General features: G+C 36.6%; 1 protein-coding gene across 4 annotated transcripts in view; it reads right to left on the bottom strand.

Moving 5' to 3' along the window:
• Positions 1-15,310, bottom strand: part of DENND4C (DENN domain containing 4C) — a 122,554-nt gene that overhangs the window by 8,709 nt on the left and 98,535 nt on the right. For all 4 annotated transcript variants that reach the window (XM_047829980.1, XM_047829978.1, XM_047829981.1 and 1 more), the window contains 7 exons: positions 11,557-11,734; positions 10,720-10,829; positions 10,247-10,422; positions 6,305-6,487; positions 5,178-5,373; positions 2,683-2,928; positions 1,488-1,605 (listed from right to left, as the gene is read on the bottom strand). In XM_047829980.1, the coding sequence (XP_047685936.1) occupies positions 1,488-1,605; positions 2,683-2,928; positions 5,178-5,373; positions 6,305-6,487; positions 10,247-10,422; positions 10,720-10,829; positions 11,557-11,734 (1,207 nt within the window). The remainder of the gene's footprint in view (positions 1-1,487; positions 1,606-2,682; positions 2,929-5,177; positions 5,374-6,304; positions 6,488-10,246; positions 10,423-10,719; positions 10,830-11,556; positions 11,735-15,310) is intronic.

Genomic DNA, 15,310 nt, shown 5'->3' on the forward strand with positions numbered 1-15,310 from the left:
TCCTGATGTAACTAAGTTTGTATTTTTCCTTTTTTAACAAAAGAACTTGATATTTCATTAAATAAAGGGATTGAGCATTTTTTCATATTTGTGTTAGGAACTGAATTATATCTCCTCAAAATTCATATGTTTGAAGCTCTAACCCCCAATGTGGCTATATTTGAAGATAGGGTCTTTAAAAAGGTAATTAAGGTTAAATGAGGTCATAGAGTGGGAACCTAATCCAACATAACTGGTGTCCTCATAAGAAGGGAAAAAGACACCAGGGGGATGCACATGTACACAGAGAAAAGGCCAACTGCAAGCCAAGGAGGGAGGCCCTGGGAGAAACCAACCTTGCTCACACCAGTTCCAGACTGTGAGGAATGAATTTCTGTTGCTGAAGCCACCCAGTCTGTGGTATTGTTATAGTAGCCCTGGCAAACTAATATAAACTATGCAATGTTTCTTCCATGAACTGCCTACTGATGTCATTTGTTCATTCATCTCCTGGGTTGTGTCGTCTTATTGACTTAAAGGACTATGGAACAGTGAATGATACAACTTTTTAAATGCTCTGTAAAAATATGTTCTAAATACAAAAGACTGAAAATGAAACCAGAATCTTTGAGGTTAGTATCCATGTAATTAAAATTATGATCTTATACCAACACATCCAAATTACTCTTAAACTATATAGAATTTACTCTCCAGGGCACCTTGGTGGCTCAGTAGGTTAAGGATTCAACTCTTGATTTCAGCTCAGGTTATGTATGATCTCACAGTTTGTGAGTTTGAGCCCGGTGTCAGGCTCCGCGCTCACAGTGCAGAACCTGCTTGGGATTCTCTCTCTCCCTCTCTCTCTGCCCCTCCCCTACTCACACATGCACTTGCTCATTCACTCTCTCAAAATAAATTAAAAAAAAAAAAAAAAAAAAAAGAATTTACTCTCCAAATACCTAACCAATTGGCATTTGACAGAAAAATCACAAAACACTCTTCAACTCCCTGATGCAGTTAAATGCGTCAGTACAAGAGCAAATCAATTTGATCTAAAGTGGCAAGATTTTTGAAAGAAATAATAAAAACATATGAAAAATTTTAAAGTAAAGCAGAATAATTTGTTTCTCTCATCTCAATTTTTTACCTCAGTAGTCTATTCTTCTTTATTGTTTTTAAAATTTTTTAATGTTTATTTTTATTTTTGACAGGGACACCGCATGAATGGGAGAGAGGGAGACACAGAATCTGAAGCAGGCTCCAGGCTTTGAGCTGTCAGTACAGAGCCTAACGTGGGGCTCAAACTCATGGACTGCAAAATCATGACCTGAGCTGAAGTCGGACGCTTAAACGACTGATCCACCCAGGCACCCATTATTCTTCGTTATTGTTAAATAGTATTTTACTGTATGGATTGTACCACAATTTGTTTATTTATTCACCTATGAAAAGATATATGGGTTATTTCCAGTTTGAGTCTTTTATGTCTTTAATTCTAATTTACTTACTAAAATTCCTCCATGAGACATACAAAGGTTCTCCTGGTTCCTGATGAAGGTTGATATTATCCCATAATAGCTGAATATACACAAGTTTGCTATCCTGGGACAGAGATGACAGAGGAAGCTAAAAGAGATCAATAGAAAGTATTAGTACTCTAAGCATAATAATTACCAGTGGATCTAGCAAAGCTTGGTTATATAAAAGCGTTCTTTTGAAACTGTGGACCTAAAATTCTAAGCAAAAAATTTTGATTTTTATTTGTATTGATACATATTCCTACTTTCTGAGGTGCAGATTTTTCATTCCTACTTCCACAGATTGCAAAGACAACTTGGTAACTGGCACAGTGGCCACATGAAAGATTAGTCACCATTAGAACAAATTTTAAGGTAGAGAAAGTACAATAGTTTCTACTATCTTGTGCTGTTACTTAAAATAAATGAGTCAAAATAGAGTGTAATACTTTAAGAAAATATTTTCTTGTGCCCCTGGTGTGTGTTGGGGTGTCTCTAATCAATATTATAAATGAAGGAACTCTAGGAGCCCACTATCTCCAATGGAATCGGGCATCCCAGCCCAAGTGCAGTAAGGGCTTTAAAGTCAGACAGCCAGACTGTGGTCTTGGCTCCCCGTCACGTAGCAGGCGTGTGACCCTGTGGAAATTACTTAACTTCTCCAACTTTTAATTATATCATCTGAAAAACATGCATAAGGAGTCCTTTAAAATAAAGTTGTTGTGAGAAGGTCAACTGGTGATATGATAGTTCAGAATAAAAGCTACCTTTTCTAGCCACCCTTGCAAACTAGGTATGACCATATAACTAAGTTTAGGCCAAACAGATACATAGAGAAATGTTATGTACAACTCCAGGAACCATCCCTACAGAAAGAAGACACATTCTTCTCCATTCATTTTTATCCTTACTGCTGGCTGGAATATGGACATGTTGGCTAGAAATAGGCCATCCTGGACCAGGTATAGAACTTGGAAATGGAGGTTATACACAGCTGACCAAAAAGACAGAAGGATCTCAGGTCCCTAAGACTACATCATCCCAGGACCACGTTCCCAAACTTTGACGTGAGAGAGAAATAACGTACATCTCGTTAAGGCACTGTTGTTGTACACTTGTTACTCTGAAGTTAAGCCTCATTCTAACCAACACCAACGTAGTACAAGTATAGAAGTTGGTACCCTACCTGTACACCTCCATTACAATGTTCAGATGTGAGGATAAGTCCTGGCAAGTTACTAGGAAGGTCCAAACGTCTGAAATACCAAACGAGGTTCCAGAAAATGATTGGATGTTTATTGATGAAAGAGGATGTGTGAATCACTTGATCACCTTCATTTTCTAGCAAAGATTCAAGTTCTTTACGAAGCACTAGAGGACTCAAGTAGGGCACAGAAACAGGGGGAGGATTGGGTCTTTTTCCTAAAGGATCCTTTAAAAAATAAAAATACAGAAAGAAGTGAATATTATCTATTCTGTGTATGTTTAAGAGTACTTCTCAAGGAGATTATGCTCTATCCTTTCAAAATCAGTTACTTCAGAACCATTGCTACATGCAGTATACGCTAATGAAAACCTAAAAAAAGAAAAGAAAGTACTTAATCATAAATGCCCTTACGTTAAATGATTACAAAAGAAGATAATCCAGAGACAGACCCTAAACATACAGAGTTTCTCTATCAGATTGATTTTTTTTTCCTTTTCAACTTTTACCAAAAAAATACTACATTTCAGGGATGCCTGGGTGGCTCAGTTGGTTAAGCATCCGATTCTTGATTTCAGTTCAGGTCATGGTTTTCATGGTTGTGAGACTCAGCTCTGCATCAGGCTCTGTGTTGAGCATGGAGCCTGCTTGGGATTCTCTCTTTCCCTCTGCTGCTCTCCTGCTAGTGTGTGTTCTTGCACACACATGCTCTCTCTCAAAAACAAAACAGAAAGAAATACTACATTTCAGATATTTATGATTATTCCAAAAAAAAAAAAAAGTTGACTCTATCTTCTTCCTACAATCTAAATAGATGGGGCAATTTTTGTGTTACTATTATTTGATGACTCCTTTTAGAGTGCTTTCATATTTGATTGCAACAGCTAAAGAGCAGTCTTACAAACAAAGGAAAACGATGCCAATTCAGACTTTCTAAGTTGTGCAAATTATAATCAGAATAAAATGCTTATGACCAACTCATTAATGGGTACCCCTAGTGCCCAGGCTGTGGTCTCCAAATACCATTTCCTCAAAAATGAACCAGAGCTTCTTAGAGAAATGGCTGATTCTAGGTCTAGAGAAAGAAATATTAACATGAGCATGAAACATCTTGTCATATAAGAAAGCAAAGAAGCTTTGTAAAAAAATTAGAAAAAGGCTGCTAGAGATGTGTCAAAAGAACTAAAACACCAACCTGTAGAGGCTTCTAGCTGATCAAAGATGGATGATATATTAATAAGGACAACAACAGCAATGGATGTAAACCTATTTAAATTAGTGAGCTCATAATGATACTCTATTCCTCCAAATTAATTCATCACCTTAGAGGATGCTAGGAATCCAACCTGTTATTTTGAAAACTGGTAAGTAAAAGGAAAAATATTTGTCCCACCTTTCCAAAATAAACTGCATTTTTGGAAAAGCGAACAGAAAACATGGAGGATGTTTCTCTTTACAGATGTATCCAACATATATAAAGACAATTAGACTACCAGCCTTGAAAGCTGGAAATGAATAATCTGATGTAGGCAATGAGGCATTAATCGCTACTAGCATCACAAAGAAAGTTCATGTCTTCTATTGAGGGACATTCTACCACTGCAATTGTCTTACAAAAATAAACAACCAAACAAAAACCTGAATGTGATCAAGCTTCTAGATATAATTTACCAATTTATAGCGTCATAATCAACAAATACAGTTGCAAGGCTAAAAAAGAGGGTCTACAGATATAAAATGACTAAAAAACAGATCAACCAATTGGTAATGCATAGATGTTATTTGATCCTCATTCTTCAAACTACAGAAGACACACGTACTTCACATTTTTAAAATAGAAATTTGAACAGAGATTGAATAATTTGATTTTTTTGGTTGTATAGTGGCATGTATTTTTCAGAGTCCTTATCTCTTAGGAACTACATACTGAAATATTTACAAATGGAATATATGATACTTGAAATTTATTTCGGAATAATCTAGGAAAGAAGTGAATAAGGATATACATAAAAGAAGAATGGCCATAAGTTGAAAATTACTGAAGCCAGATGATGGGTCAAAGGGACTCCATATACTCCTTTTATTTTTGAATGTACTTGAAATCTTAAAAAGCTGTTAGTCTAGGGGCACCTGGGTGGTTCAGTCAGTTGAGCATCTGACTCTTGGTTTTGGCTCAGGTCATGGTCTCACAGTTCGTGAAATTGAGCCTGGCATGCAGCTCTGCGTGGAGCCTGCTTGGGATTCTTTCTTTCCCTCTCTCTCTGCCCATAACCACCCCCCCCCCCCACCATTCTCTCATTCTCTCTCAAAATAAATAAAAATTTAAATAAATAAAAATCAATCAATCAAAAAATAAAAAGTTCTTAGTCTCTTTATCTTATCACTTATGGTTAAAGAAAAGCTACTAAAGATGGATTATGTGCTATTCTAATAAATACTTTCATGAACACACAGAAAATTATGATGTTGTTACCTACCACAACTTCCTGCAGACTGTTGGGAAGACTGACTGTTGAAATGCCATGAAACGGTCGCTGGGAAAAGTCAATATTTTGCAAGGGACCCCCAACACTGTGGCTTCGCGTCAAAGATACATTTCGCTTTGATAAACTATTAGGCACAGATGAAATTTTCATGGTTTGGACTTCTCCACTGGCTTGCTTTATTTCATCACTTAAAAAACATGAGGAAGAAATGCTGTATTTGTGCTGTAATACAATCTCAATTTGTATACCTAGAGTATTTTCTACAGTGAACTCTGAGTCTAACTGAATATATCGGAGAAGAATCAGTACCACCTTATAAGATTAAATTTTCTTCAGGCATTTCTGTAAAAGTGGTCAGGAGAACAGGATGGGATGGATAATTCTGGTGACAGATGGGAAGAAGAGGACAAAGGGTAGACAACAGATATTCTTTTTAAAAGATTAAGTGCCCATTCACAGTTGGTTTATTCAAACATTATTTCCTCTTTATTAAACAAAATCACCTAGAATTATCCTGCGTCCAACTAGATATTACAGATGAGTATTTAACCTCTACCAGGCCAAGATCCACCTAAGGGCAGAAACTAGATCTTACTTTTTTATTTTTAGTGCTTAGCATAATGCTCAGCATACAACAGGCTCTGAATAAACGTCCGATTCAATCAGTATTTAAGAGGAAGTGGTGTATTTCACAGTAAAGAAAATATGTCTCTGGAAACTGGTACTGAATACTTTTTACTACAGAGAAGTTCATTCTGTAAAAGGACACTGTAAAACATTAAACATAGTTTCAAAAACGATTGATCATCACATTTGTTTATTAGATACTTAAACAATGTATTGTAGTAAAAAGTTAATATTAAATTTTTTAAATGCCAGAACTTAGAGGCTCCTAGCTGGCTCAGTCAGTATAGTGTGCAGCTCTTGATCTTGGGGTCATGAGTTTGAGCCCCAAGTTGGGTGTAGAGATTACTTAAATGAATAAATAAATAAAAACTTAAAAATAAATTAAATAAATAAAATGCCAGAACTTACGCCTACATAAGGCTGTCTTTAAAGATGGAATTTTTACAAGGGTACCCAATTTATAATGAAGAGCTCTCTGTACCCTAGAGTACCTTGATTCAATTGCAGAGGTTGTCTCTTCAGTTATGGTCTGGTTTTGTTTGGGGAAATCCATAAAGTTGATCAAGTCAGGTTCTGCTGAAGCGGACACAGGTTTGTGCTCTGAAGGTTCGCTTGCCAATGGAATGCTGCCACTTTGTAAACTGTCACCAGAGGTGCTTGGTTTCAGGAAAAAGCTAAATAGGGAGCAATCCAGAAAAAGTCTTTAAAAATCCTAGAATCCTCTAAATTTCGTATTTAGAATCACTTTATGGTAAAGGAGTCACTGAGGAATTTTACAATCCATAGAAGTATCATCTATTTCAAACACACACACACACAGCCCACCCCCCCATTCTCTCTTCCTCTCTTGTCGTAAACTTTTTTAAATGAAAAAGGTCTCAAAGTCATTACAGTTCAATGCAACATCCTTTCAGAATTGAGAACCATTAAAGAAAGCTATGAAGGAATATGGAAAACAAAATATTTCATTAATTTTCTGAGTTAAAGAAGAAAAAGAGCAGCAATGGCATTTTATCACATATTAACCTACAACTGTTTATAATATCCTCCCCCCATAAATATGCATTTTGTCTCTAGTCATTTCTTTCCCCCTTTATTCATTATTTTGTTTTCGTCTTCTCGTCTTATCTCTATCCATCTCTTTCTGGGTGGGGATGGGGTGAGTGTTGGGCCTTGCAAGGGACATTAAGAGAACTTCCTGAGGCTGTAGTAATATTCTGTACTTGATAAAGGTTTGGTGTGCACAAACATATACATTCAATTTTCTTTTGAATTTTTTTAAATGTTTATTTATTTTTGAGGGAGACAGAGAGAGAGAGAAAGAGTGTGTGCAGGAGGGGGACAGAGAGAGAGGTGGGAGGAGGGTGCACGGATAGAGAATCCAAAGTGGGCTCTGTGCTGACAGCAGCGAGCCCAATGTGGGGCTTGAACTCATGGACTGTGAGATCATCACCCAAGCCAAAGTCGGATGCTCAACCAACTGAGCCACCCAGGTTCCCCCACATTCAATTTTCAAACGGTACATTTTAAATTTGTAGATTTTCTTATATACAACTTTATTGCAAAAGAAAAAACTGTAAACAAATATTGAACTTTAGTTAATATGTATGCTCAAGTCTTTGGGGGAGAAGTGTATTAATAATGTCTACACCTTCTTTCAAATGAATAGAAACATAAGAAAAATTGGTGGATCGATGGAGGGATAGACAGTTGATAAAGAAAATACAATAAAATAGTAATACAGAGATGGATATTTGGGTGTCACTGTAAAAAAAAGTCTTTTAACTTCACAGCAAGTTTGAAATTTTCCATAATGACATATTTGGGGGTGGAAATCAATAATGCTCCTTTACACTCACTTAGAAAATATAAAATAAGGTACTTAACACAATAGCTTAAGAAGCACAACTAACACAACAAAAAAGTATAAGACTAGGGAGAATAATTTAAGACCCTATTAAAAGGACACAAAGGATAATCTAAAAAAATGGAGATATATACATACCATGCTCAAAGATAAGAGAATAACACTAAAAACGTCCATTTTCCCCAAATAAATCTATACAGCTAATGCTGCAATCCCAGTGAAAACTCCAGTTGGGACTTTTTCGGGGAGGAGGGGAAACTAAAGTTGCTCTAAGCAAAATTAATAATTAAAACTCCATGATGGGGAGCTTCCCTTATCAATCAGACACGACACAAACAGTACTGACAAAAAACAACAGGGAACACAGAACCAGGGTGAGGTGTGCATAGGAACTTGAAATGTGATAAAGGTGCTGCTACCTATCAATGAAGAAAGGATGGAAAACCAGCTTATTACATGGAGAAAAAGAAAGTTGTATCCCTACCATCATACACAAACACAAAGGTGGACTCCAGATGGATTAAAGAACTAAATATCAGAGGTAAAATATACAGCTAACAAAAGAAACTTTAAGAGAAAATCTTCATGTCCTACAGATGGCAAACAACTTTTAAAACAAGGCTCCAAAATGGGGCGCCTGGGTGGTTCAGTTGGTTAAGCGTCCGACTTCGGTTCAGGTCATGATCTCGTGGTTCACGGGTTCAAGCCCCATGTCAGGCTCTGTGCTGACAGCTCACAGCCTGGAGCCTGCTTTGTGGATTCTGTCTCCCTCTCTCTCTCTGCCCCTCCCCTGCTCGTACTCTGTCTCTCTCTCTCTGTCTCTCTGTCTCTCTGTCTCTCTCTCTCAAAAATAAATAAAACATTTAAAAAAAAACAAAAACAAAAACAAGGCTCCAAAAGCACAAATCATAAGGTGGAAAATTAATGGATAATGACATCAAAACACATTACTTTAAGGAATTAATATCAAGAATATTCAAGACAGACATCCACAAGAAAAAGAAAGCTAATATAAAAATGGACAAGGCATAAACAGGTAATTCATAGAAAATGCTGGAGGAGTGTCTGGGCGGCTCAGTCAGTAAAGCATCCGATTCTTGATTTCAGCTCAAGTCATGATCTCATTGTATGTGAGATTGAGCCCCATGTCAGGCTCTGTACTGATAGCAGGAACCTGCTTGGGATCCTCTCTCTCCCCCATCTCTCTGCCCCTCCCCTGCTCTCTCTCAAAATAAATAAATAAACTTTAAAAAAAAATAAAAGAAAATGTTGGAATAATTCACAAGTATATGAAGAGATAAACTCACTAATATTCAGAAAAATTCCAACAAAAACAAGATACCACTTTATACTCATTAGAAGACAAAGACCAGAAGAAATGATAATACCAAATGCTGGTAAGGATATACAGAAATGAGAATTCTTGGGCACTAACAGTGGGGGTGTTGTCATGTGGTAAGCAATCTTCCACTGTTTATTCAAATCATGCATGAAAATGACCTAATGACTTCACTCCTAAGACTACTATTCTTCACAAGTTTAGAGAGAGATATATTTTACAGTGCACTGCATCACTGCAGTGATATTTATAGTAACACAACACTGGAAGCAACTGAAACAACAACAGGATATTGGATGACTAAAATGAGATATTAACTTCCTACAGGAGAAAAAGGAATAAATTAGATGTACATATAGCAACTCAGATTTTAAACTTAATAATAAAAATAGATATGTTCAACAGTATTCTAATTATGTAAGTTAAAAATGCATAATTGTGAAAAACAATGTATTTCATGAGGATATATATTCAAAGAGACATCATACACCGTACAGGCAATGTCTTTGTTGGATAAAGGAATGAGAATGGGAATGGCAGGGGCTGGGGGGGTACAGCTAATAAAAGAGGGCCCTTGCACAAACCAATGATGATAGTGCATCAGGAATTAGAGTATGATTCCACTCAGCTCCACACCTGAAGCTAAAAGGAAAAATTAAGCTAAGAAGAAATACCTGTACAACTGGAGAATTTTTTTAAAAGCAGCTAAAGGTAGAAAGGTAAGTTCGTCTGTTCCATAAAACAAATAGAATATTAAGTATAATTACTTAGGTAAGCAGTTACCAAACTCCCAATTACTTAATTACTAGATCAGCTAGTCTTTCTATTGCCTAGAATTCGGTCATTATGCCACACAGAGCACTACCATAAAGAGGCAACACGTTAGAAGAGTCAAAAAAACAAACAAACCCGTCCCCTACACCTTCATTTTTTCTTCTAGAAGATGTAAGACAGCTGAGACAGAAAGTTTAAAATAATGATAAATATTAAAGTTTTGAATTATCTATACAGTTCAGCTCTAAGAATTAACTACTACTGGTAATCATATGTTAAATAAAATGGAAAAGTAGTCTCCGGTAGTGCTAGTATTTTTCACACAAATACTGAAAGTGAAGGAGAGAAAGGAAAGGGACACCTGGAGTGTACCATAACTATTTCATTTTTCTCCCAGGAGTCATGCCTTCTGGGAGGACACTCACCTCTTAAGGGAGCTTTGACAATACTAACCTTGCAGAGCCTCTCAAGTCTTTAAATTCTATATTGAGAAGAGGCAAGAAGTTGCTTTTACAGAATGGACAGGTTGTATTCAAATTTGAATCATCTGCCGTCCATCCAGCCATAATTTCTTCATCATAAACTAACGCTCCACAAGCTCTGCATTGTGAACAACTTGACATCAAAACCTAAGAGCAGAAAAGTGCGAACACTGAGAACCTCCACAGCAAAAAGTCATCTTAACAGGCCATCCTCTGGGGACACAGAATTTTATTTATTTTGCTGATCAAATTTGGACTGAATAGTTCAATCACTTTACAGATAAAGCTACCAGTTTATGGCCTTACTTACATAAGACAGGAAGCAAATTCAACAAAATGATTTACTCTTCTGCCCACAATGGCATCAAAGAATTCTGCTAAATACCATTCTGAAATAAAAATGTGTACAGCCACGTTATCATGCGCAGAAGGCAGAACTTTTACCTCCATTGCACAATTCTGATAGATGCTAGACATGCTGGTGTTTTGAGAAGAACCATGGTCTGATTTTTCAAAGTCCTGCCCTTTTACACTTCTTGGAAATGGAGGTTCACCTAGAGAGAAGTAAATGTCATAACACACTATGTGTGAGAATGCCCTTATTCTTTGGAAATGCATACTAAAGCATTTAAGGGGGAGTATGATGATGTCTGCAATTTATTTTCAAATGGTTCAGTATAAAAATTTCTATACATATATATATATATATATATATATATATATATATATATATCTAAAGTTAACAATAGTTAAATCTAGGTGGAGAATCTAAATATGATTGTTCACTATATGATTCTTTCAACTATTCAGGACATTTGAAATTTCTCATAATAGAACGTTGGAAAAAACAGACTTAAAAAAAATAATTAAGTACTAAGAAATGACAGTGACATAGCCTAGGGGGTCTCAAACTCTGGTATACATTCTATTTACCTACAGCACTAGTTAAAAATATATATTCCTAAGGCCCCCGTCCCACAGATACAGTCTCAAAAGCTTTAGCCTAGAGCTTGGACATTTGTATATATTTTTAAACTAATCCCCCGTGTGATTCTGACACACACTAAAGTTTGAGAACAAATGATATACTCCACAAACACAACTAAAAATAAACTTAGGTCACTATACTACTTAGAGATCATATAAAATAAGTGACAGTATGGTGTGGTCATATAAAAAATCTGTCAGCTCATCTCAACAAATGGGGCTTATTGCACATGCAATAGTGGCAGGGAAAGGTACGGGCATATAACTTGTAGCAGACGGCAATCCTTTCCATACCTGTTGAGTATTGCAGTTTTCCTACATCTCCACTGCTGCTGCTACTGCCAAGGCTTGTGTTGCTCTGGGTAAGTTCGCTGGGAACCAACCCTGAGACACTCGTGTTAGGTGACATATTCTCCCCCAAAATATGGTCTTCAAGGCCAGCGGGGAAGCTGTAATCTCTGTTAGTTTCCTCCTTTAATTGAAAAGAATAAAACCCCACATACATAAATAATACCTTCTCCAATGAGAATATATTCATTCCACCCTTTATGGAATTAAACTTCTCTGGAATTCTTATGTAAATTATCATCCCCTTATTTTTCAAAACCATGAACTCTTCTCAGCATTATTGGGAATTTCCTTTCCACACTCTAAGATATTCGAGTAATGACCTATAACACTTTAAGATTTTGTTGTGCCCCTGGTGTATGTTGAAGTGTCTCTCAATAATCAGTATCATATGGGGCGCGTGGGTGGCTCAGTCGGTTAAGCGTCCAACTTCGGCTCAGGTCATGATCTCTCGGTCCGTGAGTTTGAGCCCCGCATCGGGCTCTGTGCTGACAGCTCAGAGCCTGGAGCCTGTTTCGGATTCTGTGTCTCCCTCTCTCTGACCCTCCCCTGTTCATGCTCTGTCTCTCCCTGTCTCAAAAATAAATAAAACATTAAAAAAAATTTTTTTAAATAATCAATATCATAAAATGAAGTAACTCCAGGAGCCCACTGTCTCCACTGGAATTGGGCACCCCAGCACAAGCACAGTAAGGGCTTTAAAGTCAGTCAGCCAGACTGTGGTCTTGGCTCACCATCATATATTATGTATATGACCTTGCATAAATTATTTAACTACTCCAACTTTTAATTATATCATCTGAAAAATATGGATAACAGGAGTCCTTTAAAATATGGTTGTTGTGAGAATTTCATCTGTCAATATAATTTTCAGACAACAACCATCAATATTAGAGGCATAAAATATGAATAAAGTTCCAAACACTGTAGTTCTGAACTCCTGCAAGTGACTGTTGACACTTTAGATAGAAAACATTTCAATAAGCAGTTTCCTTTTTGATTTTTTTAAATGTTTATTTATTTTGAGAGAGAGAGAGAGAGACAGAGAGAGAGAGACAACGTGAGCAGGGAAAGGGCAGAGAGAGGAGAGAAAGAATTCCAAGTGGTCTCCGTGCTGTTAGCGCAGAGCTCGATGCGGGGCTCAATCTCACAAAATCATGAGATCATGACCTGAGCTAAAATCAAGAGTCAGACACTTAACGAAATAAGCTACCCAGGAGCCCCTCCTTTTTGATTTTTGCTTTAAAGAAGAGTTGTGTCTTGTTATAAAACCATGTTAAATGATATAAAACTTAGACATGCAAAACAGGAAATAAAAGCACCTAATAGTGGGGTGCTTGGGTAGCTCCGTCAGTTAGGTGTCTGACTCTTGATTTTGGCTCAAGTCATGATCTCATGGTCGTGAGACGGAGCCCAGCTTGAGATTCTTATTTTTCTCCTCTCACTCTCTCCCCCTTTCCTGTACTCTCTCTCTCTCTCTCTCTCTCAAAAAAAAAAATAAATAAATAAAAGCATTTATATTACCAACACTACACAGCATAATCAAAATCTTGATGTATGTCCTTCTAGTCATTTTAAAATATACATATATAATACATTTTTACAAAATAGGATATTATTTTTTAACTTATTCTCATATAATGTATTTTAATGTCATTAAATCTATATTATTTAAACCCCTGAAACCTAATCCAGTTTACTGATGTACTGTTATGCATTTAGTAAATCTCTATTGCTTAAATATTCAGAATGCTCTTAAATTTTATATAAGTTACACTGATGAATTCTTTCGAGTTATTTTTACACATAATTATTTCCTTAGATTAAATTCTGGATAAAAGTTATAAACATTTTTTATGGACTTTGTATCCATTCCTTCATTTGAAAATATTTACTAGGTATAACCTATTTGCCTTTGTCAGGCTCTAGTACCAGGGCCATAGCAATAAAAAGAAAAGAAAGATGAAGGTCTGTGACCACCTAGAATTTATAGTCACACATTCCAAGTCAAATTACTCTGTCGAAAGGTTTTATTATTATTAACACTGTTAGATAAAATTTCAAAACTCAAGTGGCTCATTTGGTTAGTTTACTTTAACACAAAGCAAGGTTAAGATACTTTTTTTTTTTTTTGTTCTTTTTTTCCAACATTTATTTATTTTTGGGACAGAGAGAGACAGAGCATGAACGAGGGAGGGGCAGAGAGAGAGGGAGACACAGAATCGGAAACAGGATCCAGGCTCTGAGCCATCAGCCCAGAGCCCGACGTGGGGCTCGAACTCACGGGCCACGAGATCGTGACCTGGCTGAAGTCGGACGCTTAACCGACTGCGCCACCCAGGCGCCCCAAGGTTAAGATACTTTTGAAACTAGTTTATTTGGCCTTTCCTTCACTGACCTTGTAAGCTCTTTAAAATGCAATAAAATGCAACTGTGTCTTATAGTACTCAGTATTGTACTTTTGATTCAATTAATAGTTTGCCTATAGAATAAAGTTTTCTTTCAAATGGTATATAAATCTTATTTGTCCAATTTCATTTCCTATGTCTCTAGCTTCCTATTTAGAACTTTAGCAATCTGAGATGGATTGTGTATTATCTTGAAAATGCATGTTTTATGCCTCCATACTTTACACATTATTCTCTCAGATACACCTATACCACCTTATCACTTTGATTAACCCAAAATTTCAAATTTATCCACCCAAATCCAACTTACATAACACCTGCTTTGCTCTTTTTGGACAGCCCCCTACTGGAACCCCTTCTAAGATATTGCTTTCTTCTTTGCTATTACAGTAGTTTAAAAGCATGGACTCTAGAGTCAACCTCCCAGAGTTCAAATTCTAGTTCTGCCTCTCACTAGTTGTGTGGACCTGGAGAAATTAATTAACCTCTCTAACTCTTAGATACCTCATCTATAAAACAGGGATGCCAACAGTACCGATGTGTGGGGTTGCTATGAAAATTATCAAAATAGATATATAGCTTATGAGAGTACCTGTGACATAGTGGTAAACACTTATAAATGTTTGTCTTTTCTACTAAAGTGCCTAAGTACTATATAATTCTGTAAACACAAAGGTGAAATTTTAATTAAATTTTTTCTATAAAACAAATAAGCAAAATTTCCCCACTTCTACTTCATAAAAAGGTCTAATGACTAATTCTCTTTACAATAATTTTCAAAAGAATTAGCAGTTTTTGTGATGCAGTATGAAATATGTAGGCTAAGTTGCAGAGTGATTTCACATATATGTAAGAGCTAACATAGATAAAAGTTATTTAAGAGTGAAGCGCTATGGGGCGCCTGGGTGGCTCAGTCGGTTAAGCGTCCGACTTCAGCTCAGGTCACAATCTCGCGGTCCGTGAGTTCGAGCCCCGCATCGGGCTCTGGGCTAATGGCTCAGAGCCTGGAGCCTGCTTCCGATTCTGTGTCTCCCTCTCTCTCTGCCCCTCCCCCGTTCATGCTCTGTCTCTCTCTGTCTCAAAAATAAATAAACGTTAAAAAAAAAATTAAAAAAAAAAAGTGAAGCGCTATGCAAACATAACATGGCATTATTAAGTATTAATCATCAGTACTTTCAAAGAAACAACGTGTTAGTTCAGACTGATCTATGGAATTATAAAGTAGTCCTGATATTCTATTTCTTTATTATTAATTTCCTCACATTTAGGTTCAGGTCATTTCAAGGAAGAAG

The sequence above is a fragment of the Prionailurus viverrinus genome, chromosome D4 (assembly GCF_022837055.1).
Source record: "Prionailurus viverrinus isolate Anna chromosome D4, UM_Priviv_1.0, whole genome shotgun sequence".
Classification (NCBI taxonomy): Eukaryota; Metazoa; Chordata; class Mammalia; order Carnivora; family Felidae; genus Prionailurus; species Prionailurus viverrinus.